Source organism: Chiloscyllium plagiosum, unplaced genomic scaffold (assembly GCF_037043375.1).
Source record: "Chiloscyllium plagiosum isolate Xiang-an unplaced genomic scaffold, Cpla_swu_hap1 HiC_scaffold_26, whole genome shotgun sequence".
Lineage (NCBI taxonomy): Eukaryota > Metazoa > Chordata > Chondrichthyes > Orectolobiformes > Hemiscylliidae > Chiloscyllium > Chiloscyllium plagiosum.
The window spans coordinates 21122845-21143088 of NW_028270164.1; the positions used below are offsets into that span (position 1 = coordinate 21122845).

Sequence of the window (20244 nt, forward strand, 5' to 3'; positions counted from 1 at the left end):
TTGCCATCTTTTGGCCATATCCCTCTAAACCCTTCCTATTCGTATACCCATCCCCAGATGCCTTTTAACTGTTGTAAGTGCACCAGCCTCCACCACATCCTCTGCAGCTCATTCCATACAAACATGACCCTCTGTGCGAAAAAGTTGTCCCTTAGGTCCCTTTTAAATCGTTCCCCTCTCACCTTAAACTTATGTCCTCTAGTTTGGACTCCCCCACTCTGGTGAAAAAGACCTTGTCTATTTACCCTATCCATGTCCTTCATGATTTTATAAACCTCTATAAGATAATCCCTCAGCCTCCGATGCTCCAGGGAAAATAGTGCCAGTCTGTTCAGCCTCTTCCTATAGCTCAAACCCTCCAACCCTGGTAACATCCTTGTAAATGTTTTCTCAACCCTTTCACGTTTCACAATATTTCCTATAGCAGGAAGACCTGAATTGCATGCAATATTCCTATAATGGCCTAACCAATGTCCGGGGTGCAAAATGACATCCAAATTCCTATACTCAATGCATTGACCAATGAAGGCAAGCTTACCAAATGCCTCCTTCACTATTCTATCCAGCTGCAACTTCACCTTCAATCTTGGCCTATAGGATCTACTGTCATAGTTGCCCCTCGTCCTGAAACATCACTATATTTTCCCTGGTCTATGTGTCCAAACGTTCTGGTGTGAATCAAATGGTGAGTAATATCTGGGGCAGGGAGTTATATAACAAAGAGGAGACTTAAATGCCAGGATGGGCCAGGGATAAGGGAGTCCACAGACCTATGCCCCGTAAGGTGCATGGGTCTTTGTGTGACATTGTTCTTTGAATTCTTTGAAAAGGTGACGAAGGAGGTTGATGAGGGGAAAGCGCTAGATGTGGTATATATGGATTTTAGTAAGGCGTTTGATAAGGTTCCCCATGGTAGGCTACTGCAGAAAATACGGAGATATGGCATTGAGGGTGAGTTGGAGGTTTGGATTAGGAATTGGCTGGATGGAAGAAGACAGAGGGTAGTAGTTGATGGCAAAGTTTCTTCATGGAGTGCCGTCACTAGAGGTGTTCCGCAAGGATCTGTTTTGGGACCATTGCTGTTTGTCATTTTTATAAATGACCTGGAAGAGGGGTTAGAAGGTTGGGTGAGCAAGTTTGCGGATGATACGAAAGTCGGAGGAGTTGTTGACAGTGAGGAAGGATGTGGCAGGTTACAGCAGGATATAGAGAAGCTGCAGAGCTGGGCAGAAAGGTGGCAAATGGAATTCAATGTAGCTAAGTGTGAGGTGATTCACTTTGGGAAGAATAACAAAAAGATGGGGTACTGGGCTAATGGTCGGATACTTGGTAGTGTGGATGAGCAGAGGGATCTTGGTGTCCATGTACACAGATCTCTGAAAGTTGCCACCCAGGTAAATAGTGCGGTGAGGAAGGCATATGGCGTACTGGCTTTTATTGGTAGAGGAATTGAGTTCCGGAGTCCTGAGGTCATGATGCAGTTGTATAAGACTCTGGTGCGGCCGCATCTGGAATATTGTGTGCAGTTTTGGTCGCCATACTATAGGAAGGATGTGGAGGCACTGGAACGGGTGCAGAGGAGGTTTACCAGGATGTTGCCTGGTATGGAAGGAAGATCGTATGAGGAAAGACTGAGACACTTGGGACTGTTTTCATTAGAGAAAAGAAGGTTTAGAGGTGACTTGATAAAGGTGTACAAGATGATTAGGGGGTTAGATAGGGTTGACAGTGTGAACTTTTTCCCGCGTATGGAGTCGGGTATTACAAGGGGGCATAGCTTTAAATTAAGGGGGGGTAGATATAGGACTGAAGTTAGGGGTAGGTTCTTCACTCAGCGAGTCGTAAGTTCATGGAATGCCCTGCCAGTAGCAGTGGTGGACTCTCCCTCTTTATGGGCATTTAAGCGGGCATTGGATAGGTATATGGAGGATAGTGGGTTAGTATAGGTTAGGTGGGCTTGGATCGGCGCAACATCGAGGGCCAAAGGGCCTGTACTGCGCTGTATTCTTCTATGTTCTATGTTCTATGTTCTCCTTCCTCGTGACCCTCCCTCACACCCACTGCCTTCCCCGTGCCACCCTGCCCCATTGCACACTTTCAATTTCCAGCATGATGGAAGGGGACAGTGAGCACTCAATGATCAGTGGCTTCCAGCCACTACCTCTACATGTCAGTAAGGCTCTGACCATCTATATCCCACTCTTTGAATTTACTGTTGCCTCCTTTATAATTATCATTACCCACCTCCATCCAGCCTGCAGCCCTAAATCCTGAGGAATAGTTGCCATGTCTCCTACACAGGCAGCATCGACCCAACACCAACCTCATCCCCAACCCAACCCCCACCCAGTCCCCTACCTTCCCCATAGCCTTTCACCCTCCAGAATGGCTGCTGTGGAGCCAAAGAACTAACAGTGACAAACTACCTGGTCTGCACAGACAGAAACTCCTTCCCCACACCCCCTACCAATTGAAACATCCTGATCTGATGACTAACTGTGGGCAATTCCCTGGACTGGCATCAGAGGCTGTCCAGGACTAACTGTGACAGAACCCTTGTTTAATGGGTGCCTCCATGTGCATATTTGAGGACAACCTCCCTGAGAATTTGAGACAGGTTTGCTTGTTTGTTGCACATACAATGCACTGCATTGCAGGCTGCAAGCACATGTGCAGGCATGAGATTGACAATAGCCGTCCAGCAAGATGTATGCCCCTTGACTGAGGAGTGTTGAGCAGCAGGGCAAGCTGCCCCGGTTGTATCACTGCCCTAATCAGTATGACAAGGCAAGGCAAACTATAGATGGCATTAAAGAGAACTGTTGTTAAACCTGTATAGCGAAGGACAAGATGCCTCCACTTGGTGCCCTCCACAGAGGAGGCAGAAATTTCACTTCTCTGCCAAGCCAGCAGGCTGACCCTGGCACCAAGGAGAACTATCACTCACCTCCAAAGTTGCTATTAGGGAAATGGGAGGAGCAATTGCCTCCCGGGGCCACCCTTTTAGCCAAATAGCCTCGAATTCCAATGGCTCCAACACATTCCACTCAAAAGCTTCTAGGAGACTGCCTCCCTTCATCTGGCAATTCTCCCATATGATAATGGCAAAATGCCAGTAGTCTCACAAAATGGGCCCCTAAGGTGCTCTTAATTACTTAAACTAGCTGTTTGTCTCCAGTTGGTAGTTAGCTCCTATGTTTACAGTCCTGTCTCTAGTAAAATGGCCTGGGGTTGGGACTACATTGATGGGATATGCCCTCTCAATGCTTCCCGACATTTTACCAGCCCTCACCTCCCCCCTCTCCAACTCTCCATGGGGTACCAGTAAGATTCTACCCCATGTTAAACAGTTACAATATGTATCTGCTTTGAGATAAGAAATTATATATTTTGCGGATACCATCAATACTGAAATAAGTGCGCTGTGAACTGCTGTGACAGCATTTCAAAATAATTGGTTACTTATTAAGCAAAACATTTTAGCAGTGATAGTAAAACACTGACTATACAAACAGTGAAACATCAGTTTGAGTGAAGTCCAATTAGCTAATACAAAATTGCATCTTGACTTTGCTGTACATTTGAGCAGGAATTTTGGGAGTAAAATGAAAGCAATTTTGAGCTACGGGATAATATCATTGCTTCTCTTTGGCTGTCAAGCAAATGACTGTAAGTATCAATGTTTACCACAGTATCAATGTTTCTCAGGATAATTCTTCACGGAGTCTGATTTTAGACATAGACCCCTTGTTCCCTCCGTTGCTCCCATATACAGTGCTGAGTTAGTCCCTGTCTGACAATATGTTGATGATCTGATTTGTTCTCTACCACTTTGACTTTTGTATCCACTGCCCACTGACTGTCGGTGATTGCCACACTCAATTTAATATGTTCAGTTATAGCCGCCTAGTCTGTGACTTTTTATTTCATATTTTGTTGTATGTTAAGGGTTTTTCCACAGGGTGTGGATTTTTCACTTTAACGTATTAATCTTTTTTACAAACTAAGTGCTTATTTTCTACAGATGGACTGGAATCAACAACCCTCAGGTCTTCATTCTCAATCATGAATTATCTGTTTCTCCTCTTCGTACCATCCCTTCAGACACAGTTGAGATCAAGGAATGTGATCATAATACTGTTTCTTAAAAAATAAATTTTTGTGTAAGTGCATTTACGTTTTGTGTAAAAACATTAATGAATACAAAATATTCATACACCTTTTGCTGGTTTTATGTGGCATGATAGTACTGATATTTTGAGTGGTTTCCATTAAGGTAATTGGATTATGACATTTAGATTGGAAAAATGGCAGTTTTAATGCTATCCACTGTGTGTAAACTGGAGTGATATGTAGTTAAAATATCCCTGATTATTTATCCATACTAGAGCTAGTCACAATTTTGACTCAAGCTTCAGAAAGGGTGCTAAGCAGCCCAGACAAATGCACAGGGTCCTCACTGACATGTCCAGACTACAGGTGAAATAAGTCATCCACCTCTGACTGTTAATTTTCTCCCTGGCCTGAGTAAGTGAGATACTGTGGCTCTTTCGCCAGGTAAATATTCAAGTGAAAAATGTGTTGCATAAGCCCGAAACGTCGATTCTCCTGCTCCTTGGATGCTGCCTGACCTGCTGCGCTTTTCCAGCAACACATTTTTCAGCTCTGATCTCCAGCATCTGCAGTCCTCACTTTCTCCAAATATTCAAGTGAGAAGAGGATCATGGATCAGATGAGCCCACTTTTATTTTCTTTATGAGGTTGGGAGGACTGCAAAGGTACCTCTGGGCTCAAGGCAGGTTGAATTCTCTCTTGCTCCGGGCTCCCTCCTTCTTCTGTCCTTTGAGATCCTCCTAGAATTTCTCTTGATATATGTCCTTGACTGCCAGCAGTCAACCATGGATCACTTCCTGAACAAAAGCAGAAAATTCTGCTGTGAAGAAAAGTCATATTAAAAAGTTAACTCTGACAGATCTGCTGAGTGTCTCCAAAATTTTCTGGTTTTGTTTCAAATTTCCAGCACCTGCTTTTATATGGGCCACTACTTTCTGCAGAAATAGGTGTGAAGTGGATCTGATAGCCTATTCATGAGTTAAAATTGCTGGGGCCTTTTTTTTCTCTAATAGCGACTTACAATCTACCTGCTAGCAACTGCCCCCTAATTAAAACCAGAGCTTGGACGTATGAATGATTCCAGTCCATCTGCTAAGAGCAAATACTTGGTTTATTAAAGAGAAAAAAATTTTAAAGTGAAACTTCCACACCACACAGAAAAAAATTAACACACAATAAAATATGAAATAAAAGGTCACAGACCAAGCTGCTACAGTGAAACAGATTATACTGAATGTGGCAATGTTTGACAAGATTGTGGAGAAAATGCTTACTTGTGTTTTTTTTTAATTTGAAACTATCTCTGCAGCTGAGCAAGGCTAAATAATTATCAATTTACTTACTATAGGATTTAACCACATCAGGCCACAGTACTTTAGCTCAAATAATTTTTGAATGATTTTGCAAAATTCATCCCTTAATATTTTGACAAACTTCTGTGGCTGGTCTATTTCCTGGGAAATTTAAAACCAGCAACTCCAGTAAAATTCCAGCTTAGAGTCTTGACTCTTATACTTCAAAGAAATGAAAAAACTTGCATCTATTGAGTATGGAAATGTGTTGCTGGAAAAGCGCAGCAGGTCAGGCAGCATCCAGGGAACAGGAGAATCGACGTTTCGGGCATAAGCCCTTCTTCAGGAAGAAGGGCTTATGCCCGAAACGTCGATTCTCCTGTTCCCTGGATGCTGCCTGACCTGCTGCGCTTTTCCAGCAACACATTTCCAGCTCTGATCTCCAGCATCTGCAGACCTCACTTTCTCCTCATCTATTGAGTATGTTTTGCAACTTCAAACTATTACAACAGACACTTCACACAACAATATTATCATGGTACAATAAAATATCACATAAAATCTACACAGGCACCTGATTTATTATTGCATTATTATTCAAAAATATGGAGTATTTTTACAGAAATCAGCTGCTGCACAGTTCCTGTTTCGATTTCGTAGAGCTAACAATTGGAGATTTGAGGAGCTTAAGTCTGGGAATTTGGAAAGAGAGTGTATAGAAGAAACCTGTTCCAAAGAAGAGGTCCGAGAGATTTTTGAAGATGATCAAAAAACTGTAAGGACCAAGTTTATTCTTGTCTAACTCTCACCGCTCCTTTCTCATTTTCACATAAATAATTACATAACTGAGAAGGTCTCAGATGTCCAGCAGAGTGAGCTGGCTGCAATATGGAACTTGCTGTTTCCATTGCTTATTGTGAGTAGCTCTAGAAACTCACTGAACTATTTGTCACCACACTGCCATATGGGAATAGGTAAAGATGGCATTGACTGATAAAGAATCCTAATTTTTTTCTGTGGTGTGGGTATGCTTTGGGTTGATTTCCTTCTCTCAGTGCTAAGTAATTACTTAGCTCAACAAGACCTCCACATCAAGTCTGAAACTATGGTCGTTCTGTGCCCTGTTGCTGCATCCTCCGATTTATTTCTGCAGAAAACAGTTTTTATTGCACATTTTCAAATAATTTATTCTAATCTACTGAAGCCATTTCCTAAGGCAAACCACCATGAATGGTGTTGGGATCCTGCCCTACATAGAATAATAATTGATGAAAGGCACACAGGCAGAAAAGTGCTGTCTGTTTGCATTTCTGTTTGGAAAATGAAGGTCTAAATGCCCTTACCTTTTGATTTAAAATATTAAACAAGAAACATAATCATTTTCAACAAAGCAGTTAGATTTAAAATGCCAACTTCATTAAGAATTGTGAAGTGAATGTAATTGTTGACTAATTGTTTGAGGAGAGCAGATTGTATTCTAATCTGATCAATGTCTGCTAAACTATGTACAAGAGGGCACTTAGTATGAAAACCGTAGTTGTAGCATGTAAAGATATTGCACTTTATCTCAAGTTAAAAGTAATCTTAAACAGTGCTAAAAACCACACAACACCAAGTTATAGTCCAGCAGGTTTATTCAGAAGCACTAGCTTTCAGAGTGCTGTTCCTTCATTAGGTGGTTGTGACAGATAATGCTGCTCCTTCATTGGGTGATGTTCTAAGCGCCAACCATGTAACAATTAAATTGGAGTTGGCCTGAGACTGTGTTTAATTAGGAACAATTGATTTTTGGCCTTAAAAGTACAAAATTAATAATCTTTTCTTTATTTCCTTTCTTCAAGGAAATTTTCTGGGACTTCTATACAGGTATGCTTTCTCTAATACATCACAATTTAAAGTATTGTGCTTATTTAGACCAATCAGGTTCTGACATCATAAAAGCTATTTTCCTGACCATGTGATTAGTTTAATAAAGTAGTTCGAAGGTAGTTTCATTTCAGAAAGAAAAAAATAAAGACCTCATGATGCCTCAAAGCACTTTGCAATTGGTGGCACAGTTTTGAGAAGTATTTTACTCAGATCAGCCTCCCGAAAAATACTCCCTAAAAAAGTGATGAATGAACAGTGATGAATGGTTTTGGTAACTTTAACTAAGGATCCAATATTTACCAGTACTCCAAGGGTAATTATGCTGCCCTTTATAATAGTGTCACAGGATCTTTTGTGTTCACTTTAAACAGCATCTAGGATCTCAGTTTAATGTTGCAACCAAAAGCCATTACCCTTTACAGGCTGCATGCCCTCAGAACTGCATCAGATTGTCAGCCTAGCATTTGCGTTCAGGTATCAAGCGTGAGTGACACCAAGAATTCTCTTTTCTGTATTCTAAAGGCCCAATTGGTATTATGTGGCCTAACAAATCGAATAATATTAATGAGTGAGAGTCAATGTCCTGAAACAAACAAAAAACACAGAATGTGTTGGAGATATTCAGCAAGCCTGGCTGCACCTGTTGGGGAGAGAGCACGCGCGCGAGAGAGAGAGAGAGAGAGCGAGAGAGAAACAGAGTTAATGGGCTGATTTTTTTACCAAAAATTGTTTAAGACCATAAGATGATAAGACACAAGAGCAGAAATAGACCATTCAGGCCATCGAGTCTTTCCGCCATTTGATCATGGCTGATATGTTTCTCAAACCCATTCTCCTGCCTTCTCCTCATAACCTTTGATCCCCTAACTAATCAAAAACTTATATACCGCTGTCTTAAATACTCTCAATGGCTTGGAATCCATGACCTTCTGCAGTAATGAGTTTCAGAGATTAATCACCCTCTGGATGAAGTGTAAATTTTGTGACTTCAGGTCATTCTGCTATAATGCACGTTTCGTTAATGCGAATTCGCTATAATATGATTGACGAATTGGAGACACTGTTTCCAAAGTGCAAACTTTTAAAGCGTGTACTGGCTATAATGCGTTTCTGGCCCCATTAGTTTAAATGGTGCTGCTATTATGCAAATTTTTAATAACACGGGATTGCATCAGACCAGAACTGCCGCATTATAGCAGAACCGACTGAATCAGGAAGGATTTCTATTTGCAAGCTCCAGGAGATTATCTCACACAATTGTCTGCAATGGCTTCCTCACTCGTGTGGAAGTCAACTAGGAGAAAGGTGAGGACTGCACATGCTGGAGATCACAGTCGAGCATGTGGTGCTGGAAAAGCACAGCAGGTCAGCCAGCACCGAGGAGTAGGAGAATTATCGTTTCAGGTATAAACCCTTCATCAGGAATGAGGCTAGTGGGTCAGGGGGCTGAGAGATAAATGGGAGGGAGGTGGTGGGGCTGGGGGAAAGGTAGCTGAGAATGCAATAGGTAGATGAAGATGACAGGTCAGAAAGGAGGGTGGAGATGTGGTCTCTACATTGGGGAGACAGGATGCCAACTTGTGGATCATTTCAGAGAACATATCTGGGAAACCTGCACCAATCAATCTCACAGTCACGTGGCTGAACATTTCAATTCCTCCTCTCACTCCACCAAGGACATGCAGGTCCTGGGCCTCTTCCATCTCCAAACGCTACCCACATGATGCCTGGAGGAAGAACGCCTCATTTTCTACCTTGAGACCCTGCAACCACGTGGGATTAATGAGGATTTCACCAGTTTCCTCATTTCCCCTCCGCCCCCACCTTATCAGAGTCCAAAGCCTCCAACTCAGCATCACCCTCATTCCCATCAAATCATCTTCCGCCACTTCCACCACCTACAAACAGACCCACCACAAGAGATATATTTCCCTCCTCAGCCCTACTAGCGTTTTGGAGAGATCATTCCCTCCGCGACTCCCCTGTCAGGCTAACGTCTCCACCAGCCCTCAACTCATTCCCTGCACCTTACCCTGCTACCACAGGAAGTGCAAACACTGCACCCACACCTGCCCTTCACCTCCGTCCCAGGCACTAAAGGATCCTTCCACATTCAACATAAATTTACCTGTACCTCCACCAATGTCATCTATTGCATCCTTTGGTCTCCTCTCCATTGGGGAGACAGGATGCCAATTTGTGGGTCATTTCAGAGAACATCTCTGGGACACCCATACCAACCAACCCCATAGCCCTATGGCTGAACACTTCAACTCCCCCTCCCACTCTAACAAGGACATGCAGGTCCTGGGCTTCCTACATTGCCAAACCTAACCATGCCTGGAGGAAGAATGCCTCATCTTTCGCCCTGGGACCCTGCAACCACTCGGGATCAATGTGGATTTCACCAGTTTCCGCATTTCCCCTCCCTTCATCCAGGCATTGGGTGGTAAGGGAGTGGTGATGGAGGAGGCCCAGGACCTGCATGTCATGAGGGAGTGGCGATGGAGGAGGCCCAGGCTTTTTTAATGACAACTTCAGGGGTATTTTTGTTCTATTTGGGTAACATTCAGAAAGTGTAAAAAATGCATAAGCGTTTGTCAGCACATTGAACCACATTTTAAATGCTCCTTTCATGGTTAACAAGCCTAGACATGATAATTGAACATAGAGGCAGAGACTCTTCCTCTGGACTATATGATCTCCTAGAAGACAGACAAGAAACGATTAAGAAATAGCAGATGATGAATTACATTTTCCAACATTAATGGTCAAATGCAGAACAGATTCAAACCAATTCCCTTACCTATTACTTTAGACTTATATCTGCTGGTATTGGCATTCAAATTTTCTACTCTACATGCAGAAAAATCTAAATAAACTGTTAGAGCAATTTCTGCTAATTCTAGAAATGCCGTGCTTTATTTGATGCCAGATCAAAATAAAAACTCCAATTTAATTTCTCTTTTTCAGGCAGAACAATATGCGATTCATCTCCCTGTCAAAATAATGGGCGGTGTGTAGATTTGTACGGCGAATTTTATTGCAAATGTCTTGGAGGATTTAATGGAACATTCTGCGAACAAGGTCTGAGAATTTTTGTCACAAAATTCATTCTTTCTCTTGAGATTCCCATAGATTCTCCAATCCCAATGGTGTCACTAGTTGTGTACTGTGAGGGCAAGGTGTTCTTACATTATCTATCATAATCTATTCACATAAATTGAGTGCAATAATAATTGGTGCAGACCTTTCTTTAGTACTTTTTCTAGGTCTTATACTGAATCAGGTGATAATAACAACTGTGGTATGGGTAATGATCACTAGGAACAGGTTTTCCTGTAGCAACCCAAACCAGGACCAAAGATAGAAGATCACAGCAAGATTGATTAAATGACTGATAGAATATGATGAGGTAAAAACAATGACTGCAGATGCTGGAAACCAGATTCTGGATTAGTGGTGCTGGAAGAGCACAGCAGTTCAGGCAGCATCCGAAGAGCAGTAAAATCGACGTTTTGGACAAAAGCCCTTAAATTCCTGATGAAGGGCTTTTACCCGAAACGTCTATTTTACTGCTCCTCAGATGCTGCCTGAACTGCTGTGCTCTTCCAGCACCACTAATCCAGAACGATAGAACATGATTCTCAATTTGCTGTAATGCCACGCCATTGACCACAGCCCCACAACCTACAACTCCCATTGCAGATCTTCCTGTTTGTGGCACAAGCTCCACTGCCCAGCTTTGTGAGCATCCCTCCATTGGAATACACTAAGACCTGATGAAGAGAAACATAAGAGCAGAAAGGCTTGAAAAATTCTGTCTCCCAAAAATTACGAAGCCCTGGCTGGGCTTGCAATGAAACCAAGTGCTTGTCAAGTGAAATAGAGAAAGTTCCCTGAAATCCTGCAATAGTATTGTGATAGCAGAGACTTGATAAAAGTGTTCTCAAAACTTGCTAACAATTGTTCTTTCTTACTTGTTCATGGGATGTGGATGTTACTGGCTAGGCCAGCTTTTAGTGCCCAGACCTAATTGCCCTAGAAAAGGTGGTGGAGACCCACCATTTATTCATTCATTCACTGGATGAGGATGTCACTTGATTGGTCAACATTTATTGCCCATCCCAGACAGCAGTTAAGAGTCAACCACATAGCTGTGGGTCTGGAGTCATTTGCAGTCCAGGCCAGGTAAGAATGGCAGTTTCCTTCCCTAAAGGACATTTCTGAACCAGATGTGTTTTTCTCAACAATACAATAGTTTCATATTTTTATTGATAACAAATTCCACCATATGTCAATGGCAGGATTTGAACTCGGATCCCAGAACATTACCTGGGTTTTTGGATTAACAATCCAGCAATAATGCCACTAGGCTATTGCCTCCCCAATTTTATCATCCAATGCAGGGTAGGGACACCCACAATGCTGTTAGGAAGGGACTTCCATGATTTTGATCCAATTACAGTGAAGGAATTGTGATATATTTCAGAATGGCGTGTTTCTTGGATGGAAACCTGTAGGTGGTGGAGTCCCCATAATCTGCTGCCACTTTCAGGTGGTAGAGGTCATGGGTTTGTAATGTGCTATTGAAGGAGCATTGGTGAGTTCCCGTAATGCATTGCTTCCACTGCTTAGCAGTGGGTATGGATGACATGCCAATAAAGCATGTCATTTTGTCTTGGCTTGTGTCAAGCTGCTTGAGTGTTCTTGGAGCTTCACACATTTGGCTTCACCCCATTTCCTCTTACTGTTCCTGGCAACTGAGTACACACCAAACACAACAGAGAAAAATCTGGTCTGGTGACTTATATATATTTAATACAATTTATAACACAAAAGGGCATGACAATATCATAATGTAATTTTACATTTATTTCAGTCATGTATTTCTTCCCAAATTGAGAATAACCACTAGATAGTTAAAAGTCAAAGCTTTGTGGCTTATTAACTACCGTGGCAGTTGGAACAGATAACTAATTAAGTGTGCACAGCTAAGATGGATAGATAGTCTATGTAGAGCTATACGCAATGACTCAACCTTGCTAGATCAATTAAAAAACATATTTGTTATTTAACAGGCATGTCATTCATGATGCTAGATCCTATTAGCTATTCGCAGAATAGCTATTGACAGAATATTAGGATCTGGCATCTCGTAGAGGATTTGGGCTGCTTCCTTCCTAAAAAGACAACATTAAAGATGTTGTATACAGCATTCAAAACAGATAAAACTGATTGTGCCACTAGAAATGAACAAGCACAATCTGATAGCAATTACAGGGACATTGTTTCAGGGTGGCATAGATTGAGATCTAAATATTGAAGGGTAAAAGACACTTAGAAAAATGGAGAGGTTTCTTTGTTAATTAATGTCATTATTAAAATTATAGACAGGGATGACCTAAATTTAGGAAACCAGGAAGTAGGGTCGAGTTGAGAAATGATAAAGGAAAGAGGATACTTGTGAAACAACACATAAGCTCCCAAACAGTAATTACACAGAGTATAAATACAAAAAAAACGTTTGTCAGAAAACTGCGGTCAGTCATTGGGAATTTTAATCTGCATACACATTGGAAAACCAGATGTACAAAGATAACATACAAGAGAGTTTCATAGAATATTTTGGGGCTTATTTATTAGAACAGCACATTTGAAGCTGACCAGTAAGCAGGCTATACCAGACTTGTTAGAGGGAGAGAGAAGTGAATCTAAGACTATTATTTTAAACTTGAGTAAGAGCAATTCTGGTTGAAAGAAGAGCGAGCTAAAGTGTACTTGCAAATCAGGTTAATGGTTAGATCAAAAGAGATGCAGTGGCAGACATTTAAAGGGATATTTTATTTTATACATTGTGTAACAAACAAGGCATTCACTTTTAATAACTGGGCAGCCTCTGGTGCATATTTGCTCCACAACACTGACAAGGACATTTAGTGTCTGGTGCCTCCCCAGTCAATGTGTTGGTTTACTGAAAGGATTTTGCTGATCTAAGATTCATCTTCCCCTCTTAACATTCATCTGTTCTGCTTCCTGACATCTCTGAAGTAAAATCTTCTTTGGAGTGTAATAAATCTGATAAAGAATCATCAGGAAATCTGACAACAATTCTGTCCTTTATGAATTCTGATTTTAAATCACCAGTACATTTCTACATGTAATTAATGATAATTAATTAAGTAATCTATGTATCTCCCTGAATGCTAAGCTATCTGATAAAATCTTGCTTTTCCAATTATTTTACTTGTTTCAAGAATAAGACAATTGTCAAAGGCTTTTGGTACTTCTTCAAAAGAACTTGTTACTTGTTTACCACTTAGTGAATTATAACATCATTGATTATACTCCTAAATGCATATTAAAATGTACAAACATATTCAGTTTCAGATTTAGAATCTAATTTTGAAACTGTTCTATGTTTTAAGAATTGTTTTCTCCAAAATGTCCCATTCTGTATTCTATTTGTCCATCTCTGAAATTAATCTTTCTGGCAATTTTATTTCTGATGCCATGTATTTGTAATATGATTATTTTGTTTCCTTGCTTAAAAGGTTTTTTTTGCAGTGATGGTAGTGCTGCTGCTGTGTTCTGCTTTGCTACAGGTTTTCCCAGCTTTTGCAGGCATATCAAAGGATTCTACTTTTCCTACATTTTCACTGGATGTTTTTTGTCTTTAATAAATGATACATATTTTCTTAACAGCTTTACTGAATTAACTCTGCTGCCTCTGGCTTTAATCCTGTATTAAACATGGTTTCATTAAGTTACTCCCTCAAGTCATGGCTTTAATAGATGAATCCTACTTCTATTTTTATTCTGTGTTTCCTGCTTCCCATTGATTAAAACACATTTTTCTTGCCTTTAATGTGATTTTATTGAAGGATCCCCTGTCTTTTGCTTCAACAAAATCGGCTCCCTTCCTTTGTCTGTTAGACCATGGCTGCTGAGGCTTCCCATCTGCCCTTTCATCGCTTTAATTCTGGCTTTGCAGTGTCCCTGGATCTCAGTTTAGGTTACTCTGAGCCCTTAATTTCCCTTGTTGTAACAGACCTCCACCACTGTCAGCGTATTGCATTAGACAGCTAAATGAAATCAGCACTGCTGCTTACCATGTTGTATATGCAGTCAAACTGAGTCTGCACCTCAGCATTGGGGAGGTTTGCTGTCACAATCCCCTTTTAAGTTTCAGGATTGGCTTACTCAAGTGTGGTTGAGGAAAACCATTTATTGGACTAACTAGATGACCTCTTGAAAAAGTAGTTTATTGCATGCTTGCAACTAGTTACTGGTTACCTTTATATGTTAGGCATTGTTACAGCAATGATAAGGAGGGCCTAGATCTCAATCCAGGCCCTAAGCTGTTTTCCCTAAAATTAAAAATGAGATCATCATATTGGGTGGTGCTTAAGGCACTCTTGGTATTATCCTTGTCAGATTCTTACATTGTTAAATAACACTTAAACTAGAAGGCAAAAGTTTCCAACATTGTTGTCTTCTTGGGTGATATAAACACTGACCTAGCTGAATAAATCTGACATCTAAGTTAACTGAAAATGGTGGTTCAAGCAATTAACAATAAAATTAATAGTTACCAGCAAATTTTGTAGTTGGATACCATTCTGTTGTCTGCATTTTCTGGAGTGCAAACAGAATTGAAGAACATATAAAGACATTGTGGTCTGTACTCCAACATGGAGAACTTTCAAGATGTGCACTCTGTAAAGAGGCAGGCAAGTGTGATAAAGTCCACAAGCCTGGTTGATGACCCTTGTGTGACTCAACTCTTAAAAGGGCACTGTCTTCACATAAAATACACCAACAATAATACATGACAGATACCAATATAATACCGTTTTAGGAAATACTTTTGTGCTTATTAAATGAGGAGCACTAATGAACATTATCCATTCAGGACCTTAGTTTAGAACAGTCTAGCTAGCTACAGAATGATGTTTCCTCTATTGCACTGTAAAGCTATGTCACTGCCTCAATATAAGGGCAGCTTGTCATTTTGTCTATCTCTCACAGACTGTGGCCTTCCATATTGAAGTAGATTTTGGGTCATCTTTTAGAGGTGGCTTAGATAGAATGGCCTAAATGGCCTCCTACTCTACAGTTCTATGAAACCTACATAAAGACAGCCAGCAGAGAACTTTCTGAACATCTGGGTTTGAAATCAGATCTCAACAGGAAAAGACATTTGTCTACACCTCTATACTTTGCACTTATGCTCAAAAGACTGAAATATTATTATAAAAGCAGTAAATAACGTGGTTTATAATTATTTTCCAGATATCAATGAGTGTGAGCTCATGAACCCTTGCCCACCAGGATCAACGTGCGTAGATGGAGTCAATAACTTTACTTGTAATTGTCCACCTGAAGGGTGCAATTTATTCAGAAACGACACTGGATTTTACTAAAATTTTAATTAAATGTACAAGTTTATGGATACACAAATGGAAATGAGACATATGTTTTCTAAATGATGCAATCAATCATAACCTGTGATTACTGATCTCTTCTGATTCTGGTCATCACAGAATGATTTATAAAGCATCTACGAAACTTGACTTTGTTGTCAATGCAACAATTTTTACACTTGTTCCAAAAATAAAGCCACATATGGAACATGTTTCAACTAAATAATCAGTACTATACTTTAAATGTTTCTGATTTAAGTAAAATAACAAATTCAGTCTGAAATGTGACAGTTTGAAGATCTATTGTTATTCTAACATACTGTAGAAAATTATTACTTGTTAGACAGAGAAAATTATTTCATGTCACAACTACAATTTCATGTATCTTATAAGATTGAATAAACTAAATAGGCTGCTCAATATTGCACATTAAATTTGGTCTGTTGGAAAAATCGAGCTATATTTCCTTTCATATAAAACGTTAAAATGTCCGTGGAAACCAACTATCGAAAGGAACCAAATTAACTGAACAGCTCAATGAAGAAACCAAATGGACAAATTTCCAATTTATATTTAACATATGTCTAACTTACATTTCAACAATCAAACTCAGAATCAAATAAGTCAAATATAGGTGAACAGTAGAACAGCAATCAACCCCACTGCCCTGTGGCCCAACATTTCAACTCCCCCTCTCACTCTGCCGAGGACATGCAGGTCATGGCCCTCCTCCAGCTCCGCTCCATCACCACCCAACACCTGGAGGAAGAACGCCTCATCTTCTGCCTCGGAACACTTCAAACCCATGGTATCAATGTGGATTTCACCAGTTTCCTCATTTCCCCTTCCCCCACCTCACCCCAGCTCCAGCCTTCCAGCTCAGCACCACCGTCATGACCTGTCCTACCTGCCTATCTTCCTTTCCACCTATCCACTCCACCCTCCTCTCTGACCTATCAACTTCATCCCCACTCCCATTCACCCATTGTACTCTTTGCTACCTCCCCCCACCCTCCTCTCTGACCTATCACCTCCATCCCCACTCCCATTCACCTATTGTACTCTATGCTACTTTCTCCCCACCCCAACCCCCCCTCTCATTTATCCCTCCACTCTGCAGGCACCCTGCCTCTATTCCTGATGAAGGGCTTTTGCCCGAAACATCGGTTTTCCTGCTCCTCGGATGCTGCCTGACCTGCTGTGCTTTTCCAGCACTACTCTAATCTAGCTTACACCCACTATCCAGTGAAAAATGGATATATATTACACATTAATGAAAAGATGCCACAGAGTTAAATCTTAGAGTATATGTGGCACAATGTTGAGTCACAAAATTCTGCTTTCCTTAGGTAGAGTTATAGGTCCTTTTTTCATCCAGGAATTAGCCATTGACAGTAATTGGAGCTGCTAATTACGTTCATTCAAATGTGAGCAGAAAATTCAAAACTAACACTGGACTGTCATCAGATGTCACATTTTCCATCATTACCACCATAAAACAATTGTACTTCATGAACTGAGCACATAACCAGAGTCCAGTGCTGGCATGAAGTCTGGGGAGACATCTACTTTTAGAACCCCCCCCCTCTTTAAAACCCTAATTGATTGTAGAAGAATCTATAACACCTATAACCCTGAGAATGGAAGATAATACGCTTTAATTCTTAAGCTATCATTGACATTTCTATCTGTAAGAAAGAGAGAGAGAGAGAAGAGAAGTAGTTATATAGCAATTGTGCATCGGACAATGAGGCAAGACAAGGCCTCCATGAACTACCATAATCAATACCTGTAAGGATTGAATCCAAATTGTTGGCATCACTGCACTATGCTCCAATCATCTGTGTTAACTCCACCTGAAAAATATAAACTTGTTCCAAAATGCTAAACCAGCTGTACATCTGGCAGTTTGTTGTGCTAAATAAGATGATAAAATACCAAATAAACAATGTGATCTACAACTGACAGGGACAGAGTATCATTCTTGGCTTAGTGGTAACACCTTAACCTTTGAATCTTGTCACAAAGCTGGTTTCTGTTTCTCTAAAAGCTGTTCCTTTTCTCAATCATACTATGTCCCTTTTTTTTTTCAGAGGGGTAATAAACCACTCTTGGTGCTGATTAGTCTGGTTTGGTACAGAAATTAAAGGATATTGAGAGGCCTTTTTGTTTATATGTAAACAGATGAGACTTCAGGCTGAAGTGACCTGTATAATGAAAGAGGAGTGGTCAACTCTCTAGCTGAGCCGTTCAGTTCAGTTCAGTTCAGAACTAGTTGGGCGTTCAACAGTAAGCTGTGTGGAAACAAACTCTCTCTCTCTGCCCTTCTAACTCCAACCTGTTAAGCATCTGTTCCATGCATTTATACTGGTTTCTAAGGGGTTTGGTTATTGGGACTGTTGTGTATATTTGGAACACCATAATTAAGTCTAGTTTGGATAGACTGAGTTCTGTAGGCTTTCGTTATTCTGTTCTTTGTGTTTCATTGTATAATTTTATGAATACAGTTTTGTTTGTTTCTAACCTAGTAGTCAACCTCACTAAATTACTCTGGGTAATTTTCACTGTACACTTACCAAAACAAGTTATGATCTGGGCTGCCTGCTTAAGAATGTTTTAAGTAGTCTGGCCGAGTCCATAACAATCTGATCATTGATTCAAATCCCTTTCCAGAAATTTAAGTACATCACAGAGATTGACATTTTGGTGCAGAGTCAAAGGAGATATATAATATTGGAAGTCTTTCAGGCAAAACATTAAACTGAGATCCCATCTCAGGATTACTCATAGTGCCAGATGCTAATGAGCATAACAACAGGAAGATCCATTGATTGAAAACATGACTGGAGAACTGGTATAAGAGGGAGGATATCAGTTTTCTGAGGCCTTGAGACCAGTTCTACGCAAATGGGTCCTGTCCTAGCTGGACTGGTTACATATTAATGTGACTAGGATTGATATTCTCACAGGGAGATTTGTTTGAGCTGTCAGAATTAGTTTAAACGAGCTTGTTAAGGGGATAGATCCTCAGGGATCTTTCAAATTAGAAGGAAACAAATTTCCTTACAGGAAGTAGAAAAGTTGCAAAGGGACACAGAAGACAGGAAAAGCAAAGTCAAGCATTGAGTATCCCTAGAATTTGGAATGACATCATAAAGTCAAAGTTAATGGCACATCTCCTGAACACACTCAGCATTCATAACAATATAGATGATCCTAAATAGAGGTAAATGTTTGTGGCACAATTACTATTACAGAAGAATGGTGACCAGGGCTGTGAATGGATATTCAAGGATATGCAATGTTTAGGAAGGACAGTCAAAAATGAATAGGAGATGGAATTGGTACTGATAATGCAAGATGGGATCAGTACATTAGTCAGGGAGAATCTAAGATTGAAAGAACAATATATGGAATCTATTTCAGTGGAATTCAGAAATTGCAAGGGACAGCAAACATTGGTTGGAGTGATTTATAGCCTACAACACCATAAAGATAATATAGGCCATGGTTTAATCAGGTGATGAGTGAAGTTTGTTGTACAAGCAATACAGCAAACATGGATTACTACAATCTGCATATAAACCAATGGAGCACCAAAACTGTAGGGAATACATTCCTGAAATGTCTTAGGGATGATTTTCTGAAGCAGCTTTTTGAGATAAGTAATTTTAGATTTGATAAGGAAAAGGGGATAATGAATAATATTGTTCTAAAAGAGATAACAACTACAATAAGATAAAACTTCAGTACAAAAATGAATAGTTAGAAGTTTGTGAGAAGATTTGTAGCTCGGGTGCTTGAGTGAATAGTTAGATCAGAAACAAGGGTGCTATGCACAATATGAGGCACAAGTTGGCTCAGCTGGATTGGGAAAATAAATTAAAAGGCATGACTGTATGTAGGCAATGGACAGTCTTTAAATAACTATTCTGTAACTTACAGCAACAATATATTCCTTCAAAAATAAAAAAAAAATTTAAAGAAAGGACAGTCAACTATGGCTGACAAAGCAAGTTAATGATTGTGTAAGATTAAAAAAAAAGAAGGCCAGAAATAATAATAATTCTAAGGATTGGAAAGTTTTTAGAATGCAGCATAAAGAACCAAGAAACTGAAAAGAAGGGAAATACAGGATATGAATGCAATCTAGTAAAATACCTAAAAATGGATTGTATAAGCTTCTACAGGACTGCAAAAACAAAAGTTTTGCTAAGACCTTGTGAGTCTAGTAAAGGCAGAGCCCTGAGAATTTACAATGGGGAATAGTGAAATATGGAGAGACTAACTGATTACTTTGCATGGACTCTTACAGAGGTCTGAGCAATGTGGACTATGGACAGATTTGTAACAGAACTGAACAAGAAATCCAGCGAGTCTATCTCCATGTCAAGAGTATCTCGTGCCATCTTTTATGCTTGTCAAAAGCAATGTGCCAAGTTCCTCGCTAGTCAGAAACCAGTTGCCAATTAAAGGGAAATTATAACCTGTTAAACACCCATTTGATGACCCAATTTGCCTCATTAGTCCAGCTTTCTATCTTA

General features: G+C 40.2%; 1 protein-coding gene across 2 annotated transcripts; it reads left to right on the forward strand.

Moving 5' to 3' along the window:
* The first annotated feature begins 3511 nt into the window (after nt 1-3511).
* Nucleotides 3512-16120, forward strand: LOC122563155 (coagulation factor X-like). 2 transcript variants are annotated; one of them, XM_043716628.2, is made up of 5 exons: nt 3512-3669; nt 6017-6180; nt 7247-7271; nt 10248-10361; nt 15570-16120. In XM_043716628.2, exons 1-5 carry the CDS (start codon nt 3606-3608, stop codon nt 15698-15700), a joined length of 498 nt encoding a protein of 165 aa, XP_043572563.2. In that variant the 5' UTR covers nt 3512-3605; the 3' UTR covers nt 15701-16120. The 2 variants fall into 2 exon arrangements, with proteins under 2 accessions (XP_043572563.2, XP_043572564.1); XM_043716629.2 differs by having other exon boundaries at nt 3516-3669; nt 6028-6180.
* Nucleotides 16121-20244: the final 4124 nt, after the last annotated feature.

Excerpts from the sequence above, each read along its gene's own strand:
- LOC122563155 (XM_043716628.2), top strand. The coding sequence starts at position 3,606 with ATGAAAGCAATTTTGAGCTACGGGATAATATCATTGCTTCTCTTTGGC. Across the intron at positions 7,272-10,247 it reads TTTCTGGGACTTCTATACAG|GCAGAACAATATGCGATTCA; the intron begins GTATGCTTTCTC and ends TCTCTTTTTCAG. Across the intron at positions 10,362-15,569 it reads TGGAACATTCTGCGAACAAG|ATATCAATGAGTGTGAGCTC; the intron begins GTCTGAGAATTT and ends ATTATTTTCCAG.